Here is a 20,936-nt window from a genome sequence, read left to right on the forward strand (position 1 = left end):
TAAAGATAATCAACAAATAATATACAAAAAATTGCCATGCTAAAGCTTTATGCAATGTGTGCATTTATTTTCATATTTCATTGTGCTTGCTGAAATTGTGCAAAACATTCTTTAGGAATACTTCTACTAGAAATTGACACAGTTTAATAGCAATGACAATACAGTGTTAGGCAAAATTATACTGGGATTCATTTGAGCTCTGTAGAACTGCATTTAGCTGTCTGTTGTTTACTGACAAGATGAGGACAAATCTCTGAACCACACCTAAGTGAGACCCTTCCGTAGATGTAGATACTCTGGATCTTAGTTTAGGTTCCAGCATCAAGTGACATACATGTGCTTCCGGCTGATAATTTGTGACCTTGCTGCGTTCAGTGACAGACTGTCAGGGGGAAATGGATCACCACTCATCACATTAGTAGCAATAATTGCATGCCCTTTTTCTGCTAAACCATCTAGTAAGATATTTGATATGTTTTTTAAAATATTTTTAACAAGTCATATGTCACAGTTAGATTCCACACGAGTTCACAGTGTTTTGTGAGCATTTGATTAATTCTGATTAAATGATTCAGCATATCTTATTTCATATTTTATATTGTTTAGATCTTGAATCTGATTGGTCATAAGGTGTTTTTTTTTATGGCAGCAGCAAATCCTGTCACAGCTCAAATCACAGGCTTATATTAATGTGCTTGTTCAAATGCTTTAAAAGTTCTGTCACAACTAACTTGCCAGGACCTGTGTGATGATCTTGGTCTAAGAAAAATGTATCAAAATCAATATTAATAATAATATAACTTGACCATAGGCACGATAATAGTTTTATAAATATGAAATAAATATCAGGTAACTGACATTTGGGACACATTATGGCCAAATCATTTTATTAGAAGATTATTTTTGTGCTGCAAGCAGAAATAATTCCAACAAAGACACTCACATGGACGGCCCTTCTAGCTCACAAGGATTTGTACATTTCTGTTATCTATATTGCTTCTTCGTCTTCATTTGATTTTTATGTTCTTCTGTTATAGAAGAAGTCAGCATGTTTTAATTTTTTTTTTTAAGTCTTCAGGACAGGGGTGTGCAATTTCTTGTTTTTGTAACATTTTTTTCTTTTCTTTTGTTTTTTTAAGAGAGAGAAAAACAGGCCAGTGAGTGAATGACTGTTTGTAGCTGCCACAAAATAAATGATAACTGAAACAACCTGATTTGCGGATGTTAACCAAATAAATAATAAGTAACTATACACTAAGTTAGACACCTTTAGCCAGTAGGCAGGTGTAAATGTGAAGCCCTCATAGTCTGATTTACTATACCAAGACATGGAAGAATTAAGACTGGCAGACAGATAGGACATGCTTTTTTTAGTTCAGTTAATAGACCTAGACAGCAATTATTAGATTTTGGCTCTGCCAACAGGAAATAGAGCTTTGCCAGGGATGTCAGGGATTCCCAGAAGTATAAAACTCTGACAGCAGGTAATATCCCTTCTTAATAGAGTGCAGCAGTCTCGTCCATGTAGATGAAGGACACCCCTGTAGAAACATGATACTTCCATGCCCTTCAGCACACATAGTGTGTAAATGTCAACCCCTTAGCAAAGATAAATTGACAAAGAATTATCTTCCTGAGGTTCAGCATGATATTGTTAGAGTAACTTCACTTGTGATAACTTGCTAACACTTGCATTTCATCCTGGATGCCCGACATGATACAATGCACCTGAACCCCAGCTTCATGGTACAGTAGATCTACTTCTAAATGTAGCCAGAATGAGCTTGAATTGAAGCTTGATCTGCATTTAGATCATGAGCTCACAAGCCCTGTCTTGTGTCACTGTCGCCTCCTGTGAGTGTGTAAAGTTAATATATATAAACAGGAGCCATGAGTGTTATATTCATTCATAAAACAGAAAACATTGCTCCGTGAAATGGGCAACAAATTATATGTGCAGAGGCATGTGTGTTAATTAAAGTATGGATGATTTTAGCAGGTAGCTGCTAGGATTAAGCAGTCATCAGCTCCTCCAGTCTGCTTCCAGAGCATTCTGTCACTACGCCAGACATACACAGGATCTTGGTTTGGTTTGGCTAGAGGATCACATACAGAATTAAAAGCATCACATCAGTGGGTGTGATAAGATGCAAACAGAAGCAATTTTTCTTTCCTGTTAACAGGTGATAAACACCTATTACCCCATATCTCAAGGACAGGGAAGTATGTTTACTTGAAGTTCATGCATCTCAAGAAAGAACAGCACTTGTCTGAGGCAAGTGACAAAATTTCACTTACGGAAATGTTTATTCCCCTTGAGCAAACCTCTGAGCACCTGCTGTTACAGCTCAGTAGGCTCATACCTTGAGATCTTGTACAGATCAATTTCTTTAAAGGTGTTGCAGATCAAGGCATCCTACCAAGAAAGCTGATACTGGGACAAGGCAGCATGCCAGTTCCTGGCATTTGATTGCCACCAGTTTTAGCATGCTGACATCTGAGTTGGTGGACATGTTTTTGCTGATAGGTAAGCAAGGCATGGAGCAAGGGGATGAAACCTAAGCTTGGATATCCGGAAGGCTGGACTCCTCTGAATATCTCTCGCACACACCACTCGGCCACTGCTTCTTTCCGGATTACGATTACACTCCTTGATTAAGCCTTGGCCTTTTTTAGTAGATACACTCAGTCTTCAGTGGTGGAAAGTCTGCACAGACATGTCACAGGTCATCCTGTTCAGAATGGACATGGACAGGTTATGAATCAGGAAGAAGACCAATGGTTTAATTTTTTCATGGTTCTTAGAAACAACCAGTTTCCTTTGTCCAAGTGGTGTGTGTCATTAAATAATTTGTTTCCTCAGCAATGTTCAGAATTCCAAAGATCATTTCAGTACACTTTTAGAAACAAAGGCTCTCTCAAGGAGAACTAGTCAATTGTAGCAGTCTAGGGGTTGTACAGTAAATGTTTCTAAATTGAACCTAGACTGCGTAGAGTCGATGCCTCACAGTGCCAAGGTCCTCAGTTCAATCGTGAGCTTGGGTTACTGTTTGAAGAGATTTGCATTTACTCTCCATGTCTGCATGGGTTTCTTCCTACCTCAGAAAATGCCAGTTGGTGAATTAGCAATGCTAATTGTATGAGTGTGGGCTGATGAAGAGTTGCAATGGACCAGTGTCCCATTCAGGTGAATTGTTCACATTGCATTTATGTTATAAGGGCAGACATACTTGTACAGAGCGGCTTACCTTGATCTCATTGGATACAAGATTTAGGAATAAGCACAAATTATTGGCTGACTGTGTCACAGCTGCCATCAGGCTGAAGTCAAGCGCTAAACAAACACCAGAAAATAATTATTAAAAATACCTCACTGTCTGCATCCTGTTTATAAATTTTCTAAGAATGAAATGGAGTTGAATAGATTATACATTAGTGATGTTACATTTTTACTAAAAATCACAGCATTATGCAAAAACATTAAAACATCGTAGAGGCCTTTCTAAATGGCCTGATGAGTAATGGCACACGACAGCCTATGTTTGCTAATTTATTTGGCTCACATACTGTGGAATTATGGCAATAATTTCTCCAAAGCTCAATCAAGAGCACCTTGGAAAAGCTGCATGTTTAAACCTGAGTTATCCTTGTCCAATATGAAAATACACTATTTGTGCTATTTCGTCTATTTTTGGTCCAGATTCACAATCTTACTATCTTTGCCAACACAAACAAATTTGGTTCCTTTACATTTTTACACACTACTACTATTTTACTTTAAAATGTTACTTCATATTTTTATTTTAATAACTTCTCTCCAATGCAGCATACTTAAACTTTTTCATCATTCTGTAATTTTATTTGCATATTTGGCAGACACAAAGTTTTTCCAGAGCAAAGTTTTATCTTGTTTTTATACACCTGAGCATTAAGGGCCTTCCCCAGGGTTGCCCAGCAGTGGCAGTTTGGTGGACCTAGAATTCAAGCTCACAACTTTCTGATCAGTAGTCCAATACCTTAACCACTCTTCTACCACAGGCCCCTACAATCGGGCTAGACATTTGTGGTGCTGCGTACATACACTAACGTTCAGTAATGACTTTTCTCACCTACAGCTGATTTGTGTGTAAACACGTCATAGCCTCATAGGCCAGCTACACTACACTTCAGGCCAGTTGTAACTGTATCTGGGGCAGGATCCTCCAGCTGTACTGCTGGGAACTACAGTTTCTATATATGTCCACTCCAAAGTGAAAATGTTGTTATGACTGCAGCGGATGATTCAAACCTTGAGCCAATCCTGCTTCTGTACCTTATATATCATCAATACATTTTACAGAATGTGCAATTCAAAAGCAAAGCCACTTTTGAGATGTGTGTGTGTGTGTATATATATATACACACACACACACACATTTGAATTATTATATATTTATATATAATTATTATATATTTGAATTATTTTTAGTTTTGTCACTATTACACTCAGTTATTATATTCAGTTTATACACAATGAACATTTTTGTACTTTTGTACTTAATAAATATGTTTATCAGTGAATTTTTCATTTTGTGGTAACTTTTATGGTAAGTCTTAAGTTAACAAAAAGACTAATCTCCAGACTCTGAAACAAACATTGCGATAAATGACTATGCTGAATGCATGTAATAAGTATATTTTAGCATTCAGAAGAAATGTGCAGCCCAGTTACTCATCTAATCTTATTGCAATGATGCCCTCTAGTGTGATGAGAATATCTGTGCAGGAAAAAAGGACTATGAATAGTAAAGAATTCACACACAAATACACTACTGTCATTGCATAAAGTGCTGGTTAGCACAAGCTTCTTGGCCTATCAGGTAATTGGCTCAAGCTTTGACAAATCAAATAATAAAAGAACTTTGAGGAAGAAAGAACAAGGCAGTAGATATGTTAAATTATTTTACTTAAATAGAAAAAATGTACAACACATTTATATTAGACAACTTCTTTAAAAACAGTTCAGAGGCTTGTTTAACATGATTTTCTGTTGTTGTCTTTGTGAAACCTCCATGGGGCAGCTCTACAGCTTACTGACTGAGTAACCAAACCAGAGAAAATAATCATCATGTACGATTAACAGCATGCGCACAGAATTTTAAAACAGCATCAATGAATTGATCTGAGGTTAATGATTTACTGTGTTCTATACATGGTTTTCTTAACTGGATCCTCTAAAAATTCATTTTAAAAAAACAAACAAACAAAAAAAACAACAACAAAACAAAAACACTGTTAGTCTTTGGCTAACCATACTGTATAAACACAGATAACCAAATCAGACAAAATGTTTTAAAATGTCCAACAACAAAAAAGGGTGAAAAAAGGTCCCTTATATCTGTTTTCCTGCATGTACATCTTGAGTATGCTGCACAATGAAAAACAAGATAGAAGAAATCCTACCAATCAAAAACAGAATATTTCAACACATCAGCTAATTTTTCATAATCAATTTAAACCCTTAGTACCTTAAAGTACCATAGACACTTACCATAAAAACTGTGGGGCCCATTCTCATGCCCCTATATCTCTCTAGGGATCAAACAAGGCCAAGAAAACTATTTACTCTTTAGACAGAGCAGGTAAAGGGCATAGCAAACATCAAACAGTAACACAGACATAATATTTGGCAAATTGTTTCCAGGAAATTCTGTGCTTCGTCTCTAATGTGCCATCTATATCTTCGCTGAGGTCTTAGGATGTCTATGATGAATTATGAGCTACGTTAATTATTCAGAGCTTCAAGCCTCAAATGAAAACTGTAAACGATTCAATGTTGTACTAGCTGATTGCATTTTACACTCTGTAAGAACCCAAAACTTTTAGTTACAGCACTAAACCATTTAGAGTTAAATCAGTGGTGACTCCATTTAACAAGACGGTGAGGAAAATAAGGAGAAGCACAAAGTGAAACACATAGCTAATTAACAAGAATAATGTGCCATAGCAGTAGGAACAGAAACAACACAGACACATGTACACAAATGCTACTTGTATAAAGTGCTGGTTAGCACAGAGTCATGTGGCTAGTTGAGTACATAGGCTTAGTAGGTGATATCATCATGAGGAGTTCTTTTCCCCTCTCACAATAGACTGACATAATTAAATTGTTTCTGGATACAAGGAAAAAAAGGCATGTTTGGATTCGTAATGGTTTAACAAGTAGTAATTACAAGCAATAACAAGTACGTACTACATTGTAACGAAGCTACAGTGAAATACATCGTGATGCACTAATTATGAATATAAGCTCAATCAATTACGTAAAAAAATTTAAAAATCATCTTTTTTAGTGTGACTATAGCAGCATTTGGCAACTGCTACAGACATGAATTTCTACACACTTCTCTGTACTGTGTGAAGAATGGAAAACAACTGTTCACTTGAAGAATCTCATCTAATAGAAGTCTAAGGGCAGAAAATGTAGCACAATGACTAATTCTATAGGCAAAGATTTTTGTAAACTAAGGCTTTACATGTATTATTCACACTTGGCATGGAACTAATGTGTTACTACTATAAAAACTAACTTATAGTAAAAACATGGAGGGTCACCTGAGAGTGTCAATAAATCGACTTTAGTGTATTGCTACACAATTCAAAAGTTAAAACTCAAAGTTGACAGTTTTTAATTGTCTCTTTCTAAAATCCTTATTAATTTGCAGATTTTACTGAAGATTCAATCTTGATTCACCGGGATACTGTAGATTTGTACCTACAAACTGCTGCTGTAATCTTAAAGAATGTTTTGTGCTCACACAGTCATGCAAAAATTTACTGACAAAATTTATGGACTGCCCTTAGACAACCATTATAAACTGTTTAAAACCAAAACAAAACGAAACAAAAAACACCACAGGATTTAAAAAAAAATCTTAAAGTAAAAATCCTCAAACACGATACAGACACAATGAATAGATATTAAGTGGATTATTTCTGAAGTGTTCCTTTATATGGCCTATACATATAGTCAAAAGTTTTGTTTGTTTGTGCAAAGGGTTTAGGACAGCTAATGGAAGCATAGCTGCAATATGGAACATGTAATGGTTCAAGTTTGGTAACAATTCTATACACAGCACACAGGAAAATGCTAGAGAAGAACATCCCTTCACACCTCTTACACTCTCAGTTAATGGTGTGGTTGTGCTTATTGTGTGAACTTATTGGAATAAATAAAAATATGTCATTCAGAGCAAACACTGATTAACCAAAATGCTTAACCCTATCATTCCTAACCCTATCTGAAGATGAGCAGGACCGTTAAGGTGCAGCAGTTACACACTAGAGAGCTGCATGGGAATGGAGACAGCGACCTTACACTGGGACAAATTGTAAAGTATTCCCACAGCAACTACAGGAAGAGAGAACACTTTACAGTATGTGGCACACACATTTTCACAACAGTAAGCTAGGTGAACTCCTTATATACTGGTACATTTATAAGACTGAAGGCTTTTTCAGGACATCTTTATGTGATGAGACATTACAGGGAGAAGAGAAGGTTAACATGCAGCGTTATAGTGTGGAATTTTCATCCCCATACAGCTCTATACACCACACAGTGAAAAGAAATCAGATTATAGTGGGATTTTAAACCTAATTTTTTACTTGTCTATTTCATGGGGCTTGTATTGAATCCACACAATGCCAAAATCCCACCTGGTGCAACTTTTTTCTCTGTGGCATATGACTGAAGAATACATTCTATAGTGATGCATTGAAATCCAGATTCCTTGCTCTATATATGATGTACAACTGTACTTAATTTAATTTAAATGATTGAGTGGCTTGTAGTTACAGGGCAGCCAATATAAGTATCCATGCTGGATGCTTACTGTCCCACTGTGTAATGATTATTTCCTCACATTTACTGATAAACAGAATTCTGTACAATGTATTCACACTTATTTGAAGAGTTTGGGAGTGGTGTAGATAGAAATTCTCAACAGCTGGGTTTTCTGTTTAACTCTTTAGTTTCCAGCATAAAGTAAAACCCAAGCTTGCAGCATCAAGGTTTAAAACAAAAGGCCATGGTATATGTTTCTGAGCACTTCTGAAGGATCAGCAGCGGCTCCACTTCAGCCCGTGGCATTCCCTATATCTCAGCACCACAAACTGCAGTGTGTCCCCATGTGCAAGGCTGGAGGCAATACAATTAAAAAAAGCTAGAAATAAAAGAGGGGGGTTAAAAGTTGTTTGACAGAACACAGAGAAACACAGATGAGAATAGTCTCATAAACAGTAAGGAGAACTCGCTCCAGGATTAAAAGTTAGATGACAAGACACACACATACGCTCGCGCACACACACGCACTATATATATATGACACATAAAATGACACACAAGACTAGAACCATACATGAAACTGTCAGGAGAACCAGCTCCAGCTCTGTAATAGCAGTTCCGTGGTACTCAGTGAATTCCCAAAGGATATACACAAAAAAAAACACACTGGTGCAAATATCTCATCACAAAGGAGCCATGTTTTAAACACTTCTAAAAACGCAGCACAGGCACCCAAAGGGACATGGATTCCTTTTTTTTTAATTAGAAATCTTTCTCTGTATCCCTGTACCTCCTTGAGGAAGAGAAGAAGTGGAAGCTGCACTGTTAAACTGTAAAACTCTTCACCACATGTTCTACGTTTCCAGGTTTGTCACTGTGACAGGGGGAGTGGCACCGATGATCTTTGTGTACTGGCTGATGATGGCCTCAAAGGCTTCGTCTCTGTGAATCATGGCACCAAACACAAGAGGCTGGAGGAAGATAGAGGAGAAAATAAGCACGGCTACACAAACACAGACACACCGGGTGGTAAAAACCTGGTTTGACTGAACATATCGCTTACAATCTAAGTGTTACCTTTTGTGTAGAAGGTGTGGCTATTGAGATTCCCATCCCAGATCCAGGCAATACTGACAAAACCTTATACTGTTATCATAAATAAAAAGAACAGCAAGTCAAATACTTAGGTACAGAATATAAAAAGTAAAACAGTAAAAAGCGTACTGAGGTTCATCCATACCTTCTGAATGTCTGTAATGTCTTGAAGTCTGATGACTTTATTCTTCTTTGATGATGCAGAACGGGAGCTGGAGCTCTCAAAGCATAAGTGGCTGTTTAACACACAAAAAAAAATGGGAATTTATTATTTACAAAAGACTGAATGGTTGTGTACGTGTCAATTGAGAGATTTGTAAACATGGCTGTTTTTATCTGGCCAGTTTGTATTGGGTTTGAATAGGAGTCAGTAAGCAGGCGATTAATCAGAATTAGCAGCGTGCTTATGTCAACTACATCCTTTAGCCAAATATAATGTCATTTTAACATGGTCCCTGCTGCCAATACACCTACTGAAATATTTTAATGAAGGAAATATGAAACCATGATGATGAAGGTTAACTGCATTACTGATGCATGCAGAGTGAGTGTTAATATTAATTTATTAGCAATAATAGCGATGTGCACGAGGAAAGGTAAGGAAATACAGTACTTTTCTGTCACGTAGAGGTAGCCATTCCGTATGTAGTCAGTGGGCATTTTCCTGTCTCTGTTGATTAAGCAGCAGCGCCACCCGTGCTCACACACTGCACAGAACACAAAAACGTGTTAATGCCAAGCAGGAAGATGAAACTACAGCCAAATACAATCAGCATTCTGTGGAATCAACCATGTATTTTATATATCAGCTATTTAAAGGCACTCTACCTGGTAGGGGGCGCTCATTCTCAGGCAAGTTGAAGACTTCATGGAAAGGACCTCGCTTGGTGCTGTAGGCACGCCCAGGCTCCTCATCACGGCCAACACCGCATGGCACTGCGGTCACTAGGCTGCCACGTGCGACCACAGGCTGGATCTGCTGCATGGATAAGACACACAAGAGATGCAGTGAGGATAAGGATAACTATTAGAGAACCTCTGTGGTGATGCAGGATCAGTCATCTGATCATTCCCTGAAGAAATACAAGCGCCTGACTGACAGTGAAACACAGGAGCCCATCTTCATCAAAACAGTAGACCAAAGGAGTCGAGTTGTCTTCTATCCTCTCTGGCTGTCAGACATCAGCGAGTGCATGCAAAGCGTAAAGGCAGGGGTCACACATGTACCGATTGACTTAAAGAACTCAGCTCAACTAACATATTAAAAACACAAGATTTCTTGACGATAAAAACAACTCTGACTTATTTGAATATTGCTCTAATGAACATTTACTGTACAGAACAATATAAATATGACCACCATAATCTACATGGAAACCAACCATCAATTTGCAAATGGATCTTGATCTTTTACACAGCAAACGGTTAGAGAGATATTCTGATCACACAACAACCAACAGTCATGTAACTGACTTATTATAGGAATGCATGAACTGCTAAACAGTGACAAAAGAAAAGCCAATGTTGTCTATCAGGTAAATATCAAAATATACATAAGAAACAGATCCATTACAATGGTTCACAGCTTGGCTGTTCTGATGTCATGTAATTGTTTCTGCTACTGAGTACAAAAGCACACTCTTCAATTGTAATATCTCTCAACACACACACACACACACACACACACACACACACACACACACACACTAAAAGCACTCTAATGGCTGTGGATCAAAAGACATCAATTATAAGATGATTTATTTATTTATTTTTTAAATGTTTCCATGATTAAACATTTTATGTGCTGACTCAAAGGTCAAAATGTAAAAAGTGTCCTTTTAAAAATCAGAGCTTAAATTCATATTTGTAAATCGGAATAATTGGACATTTGACAGGTGAGTGTTTTCGCCTCATAATATACAAGAACCTATCAGGGTTCAATATGCAAAAAAAAGGAGATCAATAAAAGCAAATTACAACAGAGTACAAGACATCTTATTACACTGGGTTTCCAGGTGGAAGGGTTTCATCCTTACCCTGTCTAATTTACCTATTTCGGAGCTACAGTGTTTTTTTTCCTCCATAGAGAATTAAAACTTAGTAAGTTTTTGATCCATTTGCCAGTAGAAATGTGGGTTCTGCTTATAAATAGTATCTGTTCCCACACACACACGCACAAACACACACACACACACACACTGGTGGCAAACACAGGTACTGCTGTGAACTCAGATGCCACTAGATCCCTACCTTTTCATAGGCAGACAGCTGAGAAGGAAAAAGAACAGAAGTGTGACAGACTATTAAAAAAAAAGAAATAAAAAAAGGAAAAAGAAAAGAAAAAAAAAACACTAGTAGCTGTATGTCTCTATTACACTAAATCATGTGCCACTTCATTTAAATTTCAAACAAACAAACAAAAGAAAAGTGTTTTAATTGGACCTCATAACTAATTGGTGTGGTTAGTAAATTTTATTGAGGTTTGACCTGCATGAAATCCTGACACTACTCACCCGTCTGCTGATGTTGCCGCTCTGGCGTTCTTTGAGCTGTGGGTCAGTTGGCAGGTTTTTCCATACAATGTGTGGCGTGTCATATTTATCCCTAAGTTTGGGGCAGCTCTTGAAGATAAAGTCAATAATAAAGAACTTGATTCCAGCATAGAGCCCTATTAAAAAGAAATATTGCTGGTGTAAATATGATAAAGATACAAAGCAATGATTGTATAGATAGCAAAACTAAGCCATGATAAATGTCTTACCAATTAGGAAGCCTAAGAGTTTATAAGGCAGCAGGCAGGAAGCAATGAACGCTAGCCATAGACCAACATACAACTTCTGAGTGATTTCAGGCTGCACCCACATGAACAGGCTACAAAATACGCATAGAGACATGCTGAGTGCATAAATGTATGTCAGCATGAATTAAATAAAAATAAGCAATAACTTCGTATTCTATATATACACTATAGAATGAGCTGTGTTTATATGGAAAAAAGTACAAACTTTTTGATTTTCTCCAGAACATCTGACATCTTTCCAAAGAGGTTCTGTGAGAAGACAGTTAAAATATTATTCCACTGCTCTCTCCAGTTGCAGCTCTATTTTCTTCTGAAGCAACTTGGCATAATGTACCTGCGCTTTTTGTGCCACATCCAGCACTAACTGGAACTTCTCAGAGACAGTTAAATCTTCTTTCGGAGGTTCCTGTGAGGAAAAGAAGAGATGGTGTGTGTGTGTATGTATGTGTATATGTGTATGTGTGTGTATATATATATATATATATATATATATATATATACACACACACACACACATATATATATATACATATATACATATATATATATATATATATATATATATATATATATATATATATATATATATATATATATATATATATACACACACATATACACACACACACATACATACATACTGTATACACACATGATAATATATACACACACACACACAGAGAGAGAGAGAGAGAGAGAGAGAGAGAGAGAGAGAATAAGACTGCTTATTATGAACAGCACTAAGAAAACTGTGCTCATATTTACCACTGGCTCAGACACCCCAGGTACAATACTCCACTGTATCCTCCAGCCTCTGGAACAATAACACAGCTTTAATGTGTATTCAATATTCTTTAAAAACTAAATGTGTGGTGGTCTTCACATAGTAATGTTTTAACATTTTCTACTTTAGTTCTGAAAACTATACACTTTCCTAAACTGAAAAGTTCATATCTTTTGTAATCTGTTTATCTGTTTATCTATTTAAAGTTATTTATTCTAACTGCATCGGATTAAACATTTTAACAGCTGATTCAGGATCTGAATTAATCACGCTTATGACCATTTCTCTATTCACCAATTTGACCAAAGTGGCATTCACTGTGTAAAGAAATTCACAGTCCCTACTGTTGTGTAGCTTTATGAATGAAACTTAAATAAGATTCCAACTAGATGGCATTTTTATGTCTATCTGCATTTAATTCTATAAGCAAGCTGAGAGGTGACCTATAACTTACTGTACTTTTAAATAATTAAAACAAATGTAGTCTGAGTCTTTAAAATCAGGATCTACTTACATACATGAACATATTTAATTCAAACTAAATAGATATGAATTGGAAATATATTGGACTTACTTTGCTATGAGGTAATTTAAAGACAGACGGAGAATAGCTAGGAAGAGAAACATAGGAATTGCCCAGCCACGCCACACAGCATACATATAGATCTGTAGATGAAAAAGAAAATAATCTCTATTATAACTGATACAACTAACGTAACTGATATAAAGTTGGGTTAAATTGTAGGCACAGTATGCAAAGGTGTGCTATTGTATTTATTTATTGGAGCAGGGAAAGTGTTTTATTCTGTATAATGTCTACTCACATGACACAAACCGGTTACTAAGAATTAAAAGAAATTTCAATTTCAATTCATTTCAAAATATGTCACTAGCAAATTATCTTTAGAATTTTTATTCTATTCTGATTTATTATAATTACTATTTAAGTTGTACTATTTAAGTTTATTCTTGCTTTACAGTTCTGAATGATTGTTATATAGACTAATAGAATTATTCAAACTAAAATAAATTTTAGCCACGGAAATGTTATGCTAAAATCAAAGATCTCTTGGTTATGCTTCCCAGATTTGTGAATGATGGCTAAAAATATTTATAAAATGAAATTTAACAGCTGCAGAACTAATCAAATATATTAAACTCATAAAACATGAACAAACGAATATTCAAAAGGGATTTATAGGATTTTTCATGTTTGTCTTATCAATGATGAGAGCAGCTGTTTTTTGCTTTATACTAATGACTGTGTGCTCACAATGAAGGCGATGCCTGATGTGTAGACAGAGTGCCAGCTGGATAAGGCAGAAAGGTTTCTCATGAAGTTAGTGACCGGTTTAGCTCCTCGTTCTGGGAACACATTTACAAGCACAGAAAATAAAATGAAACAGAATCATACCTTCCCTAACTATAGAAGAAATACATCTTGTAGAACAATACTTACTCAGACGCCTCATATTTTCAGTTAATCTGTAACAAATGCAGAAGGCTTCAGTTACTTATTTGCAAGGGGACTAACAACAGTCACTATGACCACTGCATGGAAAACCGGAAGGGGGAAAAACCCCACAAACAACAGTACAGCATTTCATCAGCCTTTCTCTGTGTAATAACCCAGTGCAGAAGCAACTGCTTTTCTCAAGTGAACAGTTTAAGTGAAGAGAATCAGTTTAAGCACTTAGCTGTGCCACAAGGTAAACTGCTTTCAGTATGATCACAGTGCACACAGACTACCACACAGAAATGTTCTCCAACGAGAAAAGAGATTATCACACTCGTCATCGCACTGGGTGGGTTAATGATCAAAAATAGTGGGGACTGTGAGCACCGTCATGTCACAAGCCCATCTAGGCCACCAGACTTCAAAAAAGGTGCAAAAGCATTTTATCACCACCAGTGCTGTCATATGCAGCTGTCCCGCTGTGTTGACTGTCTCTTTAGGCTTTATTAAAAAAAGGATGAGAATGACAGGTTCTCTTCACCTTTTAGCGCTGAGTGGCTCCTCCGTCTCCACCATGTTCTCCTCAGGCTGAAAGCGGAAGTCCTCTATATACACACCGAAGCGTTCATACAACCATTTCCATAGCTTCGAGCTCACAGACTCCTTCTGCTTTTCTCCTGTCACAATGCAGAAAAGCACTTTTTTTTTTATCAATTCAATTTTAAGGCTGATCATTTTTGGTTTCTCATGAAATATTAATTAAGTGAGAAACCAAAAATTATCAGCCTTAAAATCACTGGTGTTGATTAATTTCAAATACAGCAGGTCTGATTGCTGTAATTTAAATTAGAGGTTTATATTAGTGTGCTCAGTCTGATATACTGGTGTTTCTATAGCAACAACTTAGAAAATGGCTGAGAATCCACATAAAACGTGTGAAGAAAAATTTGATATGTTGAAGTTTTCTGTAAAATATTTATTTCAAATTTTGGAAACAGTATCTCCAGTATCAGCACTTTGTAACAGACAGAAAGTCGTGTTTCTTGCTAACACAACTTGTATATAGTTTCATCAACTAAAAAACTAAAGAGCATTAAGAAACATTAATTATAAGTCCTCACCAGTTCAAAAAAACATGAAGTTTTCCCTGCAGAAAAATAATGCACTTTGTGGTATAGCAGTACATAATTTTTATTTTGGGCTACATTACACCAGCCTCCAATGTGAATGATCTTTACCTAAGTAATGATAATTTTTACTGACTTAAAGTTTTAAATGTTCTTAAATTGGTCAATAATTCTGATGAATACTAAATAATTTCAAAAGGACCATTTATACCATCAACATGCAACACAAAGATAAAGTATAGTCATAGAATTTAGATCATATATAGTTAAAACATTGTTTATTCATGAGTCTAATAAAAAGTAACTCTGGCCATCAGATATGGAAGCACATGAGTAAATGTTAAAATCAATGTGTAGGTTTTTTGCCATGGCTTTAAGCCCAAAGAGTTACGTTAGGTTACAATGCTTCACAGCTCACCTGTTCCATTGACAGCAGGACCATGAGCTTTGGCAGGAGGAGGTGGGGAATCCTCTGGTCTGAGAGCAAAACAAATATATAGATATCAAGATAAACGTTAACCATTAAATAACTAAACAGTCTAAAAGCATAAACATACCTGGTTTTTAGGATTTCATTCATTTTCTGTTCAATGTCAAGTCTTTTCAATTTCTCTTTTTCAAGTTCCTGCTTCAGTGTCTCAACGTTCATCTCCTCTCTGAGTTTCCTCAATTCTTCCTCTGAAGAAGATAAAAGAACACAATACAGTGATGCGCTAGCTAAAAAGAGGTGAGGGACTTTCTGGCATCTTCTATGAGGTATGATTATGCTCATAAAATGAAAATGATTTATGTGTCTGTATGAACATTTAGTTCTGGAGTTAAACAAAATGCGCATAAACACAAAGACTAACTGTCCCTCCAAATCTCCATTAACAGACTTTATCATTGTTTCATTGAAATTAAGGATAATGACAAGCAATCAACTTCAATTTCCATTATAAAAACTCATCATATCTGACATAATTCATCAAGAAAAGAATTTCACATAGACTCAGTTTCATTTTGTCTAATCACAGGTGCAACATTTAAAGTCACCTGGAACACAAACTCATCCTCATCTATAATTCAGCCCGGTTTGGCCTCTAGCAGTGGAATTAGGGTCAAAAAGGCTCAAAGGTAAGGTGAGAAATGATAAACTAGCACTCATCAAAACATCCAACATCTTTTTCTCTATAATACTTATTTTTAACTGCTGCAGGAAGAACAGTAACAGTAAGCCGAGCATTTCCGTTAAACATTAGTTTAATGTTAACATTCAGCATTCTCATAAATATGTACACATGAATTGAAATAAAGTAAATTTACCGAGGCAAAATCTAAAAATTTCCACCTGATTGCTTGTAATTTGTGTTTAACAAAAGATTTCCAACCGAAAATCAGGTTCATGCTGAATATAAGCAATGTGGAATCTATAATGTGCTTTCTCACCAATGATTCAACACATTAGTTAATTATTGTGTATTCGTGAATGGAATCTTTGTTGTAGATCAAATAAAACACTAAACTGTTTCTTTGCAGATGAGCAAAAACCTCTGGATTAGCACAAAGTACAACTAACTTTGTACATCTGATTGGATCAAACACCCAACCCTTCCCTTGAATAAGCTGCAATCGAACCACAGTCTCAAGGGTCACATTACAACATGCCTTTCCGATTAAAACTCTGAGACATGGGCTTTGCAAGTGTTTGCCACCAGTTTTGCGTCTAGGGGAGTGTCACCATACCACAGCAACTTGTGCAGATGACAGCAATTCCTGCATTTGCCAGCAGACTTTGGTTACTGCAAGTACATCCTTATGGAATAAAATCATCAAATCATGCTTATATACCTGTTGTTCATTTTAAAACTAAGCAAACTTTATTAGTTCAGTGATTTGGCAAAAGTGCTCTGTGTGTGCGATCTTTCCTGATAATCTGTATTCCTGCCAACTCACATTTAACCTTACAGGCTCGTGTTTCTGAGGACAGGCAACCATTACACAGCAGGAACAAGTGTCAGCACTTTGATACGACCTGTCACACAACTCTCAGTAACAACTCTTAAATATTGAGCAGGCGAGCAATGTGTGTAAGTTTCTGAGTGGAATAACACATTAGATTCTTTTGTTTCTAGTGAGGTCACAGGAAACCATCAATAACTTGTGTTGCAGTTTTAACTCACCAGCCAAACCAAGTGCCAGAAAGTAGTCTGGACTTGGGCCACCCATGAATACTGGTTTGGTCTTAAGCTTAAGACTTGTGAAGGAAGTAATACGTTAAGGAACACTAAGGAACACAGAACATAATCAGTACTGACATTGTCTGTAGCATGTGTGTGATATCCATAGACAAACTTTGAGGTTTCCATTTAGTGAGAAAACAACAGAGATCCTGATTACTCCAAATTGGGGTCTATGTGCACCTTTTGAATTCTGGCAAAAAAAAAACATTTATGTAAAATACTACTTGTGGAAAACGTTAAGGAAATCTTCAAAAAAAGATTTGTAAATTCTGTGGGAAAACTATATGTTTCATTCATTCAGAAATGGTATCCAGTACTTTTACTTGATTGAGCATAACTACTCCAAATCCTTTTTTAAAAGGAACATGAATATTTGTTTGTACTTCCCTAGTACAGGGATGTCCGGTCTTCTCTGGAAAGGGCTTGTATTGGTGCAGGATTTAATTCGAGTCAAGCAGACACCACACCCGAGTTTACTGAAAGCCAAAATCAACTGAGTAAACAGGTGGAATCAGGTGTGGTTCCTGTTTGATTGAATGAAAATATGCACTCACACCAACTCTTTGCATATATGATGGTATACTCCTACTCTAGTAGATTAAAAAAGTCCAATGGTTTAAATTGGGAAAGAAAATGTCTGTCTCTTGACAAATGAGAAAATTATTGTTAGAGTGGCATAGAAGTGCAGAAGTTGGAGGCAGTGGTGGCCTAAGTGGTTAAGGCTCTGGGATGTTGATCACAGGGTGCCACTGCTGTTCCCTTGAGTAAGACCCCTGATCCTCCTTGTACCAGCTGCACGATCACTAATGATGCGCTGAACCTGAAGGATAGTTTGAAAAATGACCATTCTCCAAATTAAAAGGCAAATTGTACCTGATGCCTACAGTATTGGTGGGGATATGTACACTGCAGACAAGCTGAGGCTTTCATGCTATTGATCAATAGCCTAAAATTCTCTTAAACTATATTTTAAGCAAAAAGAACGCAACTACAGTTTGGCTAACAAACATGTTGGATACGTGCAAAGACTTTACATAGATGGATAGAGAGATCAGAAAAAATAATGCCTCCAACCACTGGAGGTGGAAGCATCAAAAAGACTACACCTATAAGCACCGCCAAATGCTTTACACAAAGCTTATTTACTTTCAGTCACTTTAATATATTAGAGTACAGACTAACCCACTTTAATTAAAGTTTGAATGCTTGCATTCACAGTTAGTATTACAAACACTCAATTATCTTTTATTTATTTGGCAACAGAGAGCCAAAATACAGCTCAGACATTTTGTCTTTGTCTTCTTCGGTGCACTTAGATCTAATTATTGAGCTAATAAGAGTTGCACAGTTTCACTTTTTTACCTGTGTGCTACTTTGCTGTGTATGCATGACGACCCTTAGTTACTTTATTGTACAACCCTTTATGTAAACACTAATGATGGATTAAGCCAGACTTGGTGTGTACCTCTGTTCACCGTTTTTTGACTACATAAAGACTCACATTGTTTAATTCCCTGCTAAATGCTAAAGGGAGTCCAGTTTTATAGTGAAGTAAAGTTATTGAAAGTGTAGTCAAAACATGTTATATTTTGGCTCATCTGAGTAAAGTTATAGAAAGTGTAGTCAAAACATGTGTTATATTTTGGCTCATCTGTGCCAAACAAGTTCAAGTTAAAGAAATCAGTAAAGATTGTGTCTGTTGAATGTTGTGACGATAGATTTGGATAATCAACATATCAAAAGAACAGTGGCTTCTGTAATTAACAGTATCAGATAAAATGACTGATTTCTGTAAAGACATAATGCAAAAATTTGAAGAACAAATAGAAAACTGGCTTTATTCCATTCTCATTAACCAAGTCTGATTTGTCAAGTCAGGACTTGTCCCGCTTGCTCCCATGACAGTTAAAGCAACCTGTCAATGCAGCAGGCCCCGCTGTAAACAACCCACAGCCCTTTCTCGCAATGACCGAGTTGTCAGATCCATACTGAACAGTAGCAAGTGTGACAGTAACTCCAAACAGCTCATTAACAGTATACTCCAGATTAACGTAAGCAATAAATAGCGAAGAACATTTTTTACACTTGTCTAGCTAGCTAAAAACATAAATAATGGGAATAAAGAAGTGCTCATAAGCCAGCACCCTAGCGTGTTGCTAGCGCAACAATAAGAGCATGAGCCTGGCATATTTACTTCACAAATCCTCTAGGATAAACAGCTGCATAGTTTTGTCTGTAGAAGGAGCAGGTCCTACACACAATGCAAGCAGTTCTGAGTTTGTCAAAATAGAAATGTGTTAGAAATGTGACTGTTTATGCATCCACATTCATAACGATAGTACTGTAAATAAGATCCATTCTGAGCAATTACATACCGATTACACTACTGATACCAAAAAAAAAAGCTAATGAATGGCCGAATGACGACATGCATTCATGCTGTGTTCGTTTATGCTGCAAACAACAAAGTACATGTTAAAACCGGATGTGGGAATATTCAGTGACAGTTATCTATAATTCTTCTGTGTAATCATCATTTTTAAACCAGAAAAAAAATGCTAATGAATGAAAAAAAAAGCTGCAAATGAAAAAAATAAAATGATAAAATTCAAATAAAATAACGAATAAAAAAATGAATAAAAAAATGCTAATGAATGGCCCAATGACGACATGCACTCATGCTGTGTTCATTCATGCTGCAAACATCAAACTTCATGGTAAAACTTGATGTGGGAATTCAGTGACAGTTACCTAAAACCAGAGGTGGGTAGTAACGAGTTACATTTACTCCGTTACATTTACTTGAGTAAGTTTTTGAAAAAATTATACTTCTAGGAGTAGTTTTAAATCACTATACTTTTTACTTTTACTTGAGTAGATTTGTGAAGTAGAAACTGTACTCTTACTCTGCTACATTAGGCTACAATGAGCTCGTTACTTTTGTTTTTACCTCTTTGGTATTCTACGCATCAATTTTAATGTTTTATTTTGACAGATAGAGAAACTTCCGCTAAGGTTCTACCACGTGACTGTTTCACCAATCAAACGTAGTTGTGCAGTCTCGTCACGTTACCATACTCAATCTCAGCGGCGGGACGTGTTAGTTAGCAACACAGCAGTTTTGTCGAGTTCAGCTGTTTCGAGTTTTTTTTTATGTGCTCAACTTTACTCAGTGCCGCAAGAGCCGACAAACAGATAAAAATCAGACGTGTCGTTTCTTGCAGCACCGAACACACATATTTAAAGAGATAGTTCACTCAAAATGAAAATTCTGTCATCATTTACTCACTCTCATGTTGTTACAAACCTGTATAAATTTCTTTGTTCTGATGAACATGAAGGAAGATATTTTGAGAAACAAAAACAGCTTTGCAACCAGAAGCTTTAGCTTACCTGAAACTAAGGAAAGTACTAGAGGCTTCCTGAAATTAATTAAAGGAGTAGAGATGTATTTCATTATTATTGGCCTTTCATCAAGGCATCAAATGTGCAACAATCACAACACAAAAGAAATGAAATGTGTGTGTGTGTGTTTCCTTCTGTTGTTCTGTAACTGGAGACACACACAGTTTATGAGAATTTATGCGCTGCCTCGTTCTAGTTCTGCCTGGTAAAAAAGTATAAAGA

The 20,936-nt window shown here is 36.4% G+C and overlaps 1 protein-coding gene across 4 annotated transcripts in view; it reads right to left on the minus strand.

Moving 5' to 3' along the window:
* Positions 1 to 4,928: 4,928 nt before the first annotated feature.
* The window catches only part of gramd4b (GRAM domain containing 4b), a 28,962-nt gene continuing 12,954 nt past the window's right edge, over positions 4,929 to 20,936 (minus strand). For 2 of the 4 annotated variants that reach the window (XM_060884739.1, XM_060884742.1), the window contains 17 exons: positions 15,645 to 15,765; positions 15,506 to 15,564; positions 14,502 to 14,637; positions 13,964 to 13,989; positions 13,778 to 13,869; positions 13,079 to 13,170; positions 12,486 to 12,534; positions 12,055 to 12,126; positions 11,926 to 11,969; positions 11,682 to 11,791; positions 11,434 to 11,588; positions 11,171 to 11,188; positions 9,749 to 9,899; positions 9,534 to 9,627; positions 9,066 to 9,156; positions 8,903 to 8,971; positions 4,929 to 8,796 (listed from right to left, as the gene is read on the minus strand). In XM_060884739.1, the coding sequence (XP_060740722.1) occupies positions 8,680 to 8,796; positions 8,903 to 8,971; positions 9,066 to 9,156; positions 9,534 to 9,627; positions 9,749 to 9,899; positions 11,171 to 11,188; positions 11,434 to 11,588; positions 11,682 to 11,791; positions 11,926 to 11,969; positions 12,055 to 12,126; positions 12,486 to 12,534; positions 13,079 to 13,170; positions 13,778 to 13,869; positions 13,964 to 13,989; positions 14,502 to 14,637; positions 15,506 to 15,564; positions 15,645 to 15,765 (1,496 nt within the window). In that variant the 3' untranslated portion in view covers positions 4,929 to 8,679. The remainder of the gene's footprint in view (positions 8,797 to 8,902; positions 8,972 to 9,065; positions 9,157 to 9,533; positions 9,628 to 9,748; positions 9,900 to 11,170; positions 11,189 to 11,433; positions 11,589 to 11,681; positions 11,792 to 11,925; positions 11,970 to 12,054; positions 12,127 to 12,485; positions 12,535 to 13,078; positions 13,171 to 13,777; positions 13,870 to 13,963; positions 13,990 to 14,501; positions 14,638 to 15,505; positions 15,565 to 15,644; positions 15,766 to 20,936) is intronic. The other 2 variants (XM_060884741.1, XM_060884740.1) reach the window with 2 other exon arrangements.

Source organism: Tachysurus vachellii, chromosome 13, assembly GCF_030014155.1.
Source record: "Tachysurus vachellii isolate PV-2020 chromosome 13, HZAU_Pvac_v1, whole genome shotgun sequence".
NCBI lineage: Eukaryota > Metazoa > Chordata > Actinopteri > Siluriformes > Bagridae > Tachysurus > Tachysurus vachellii.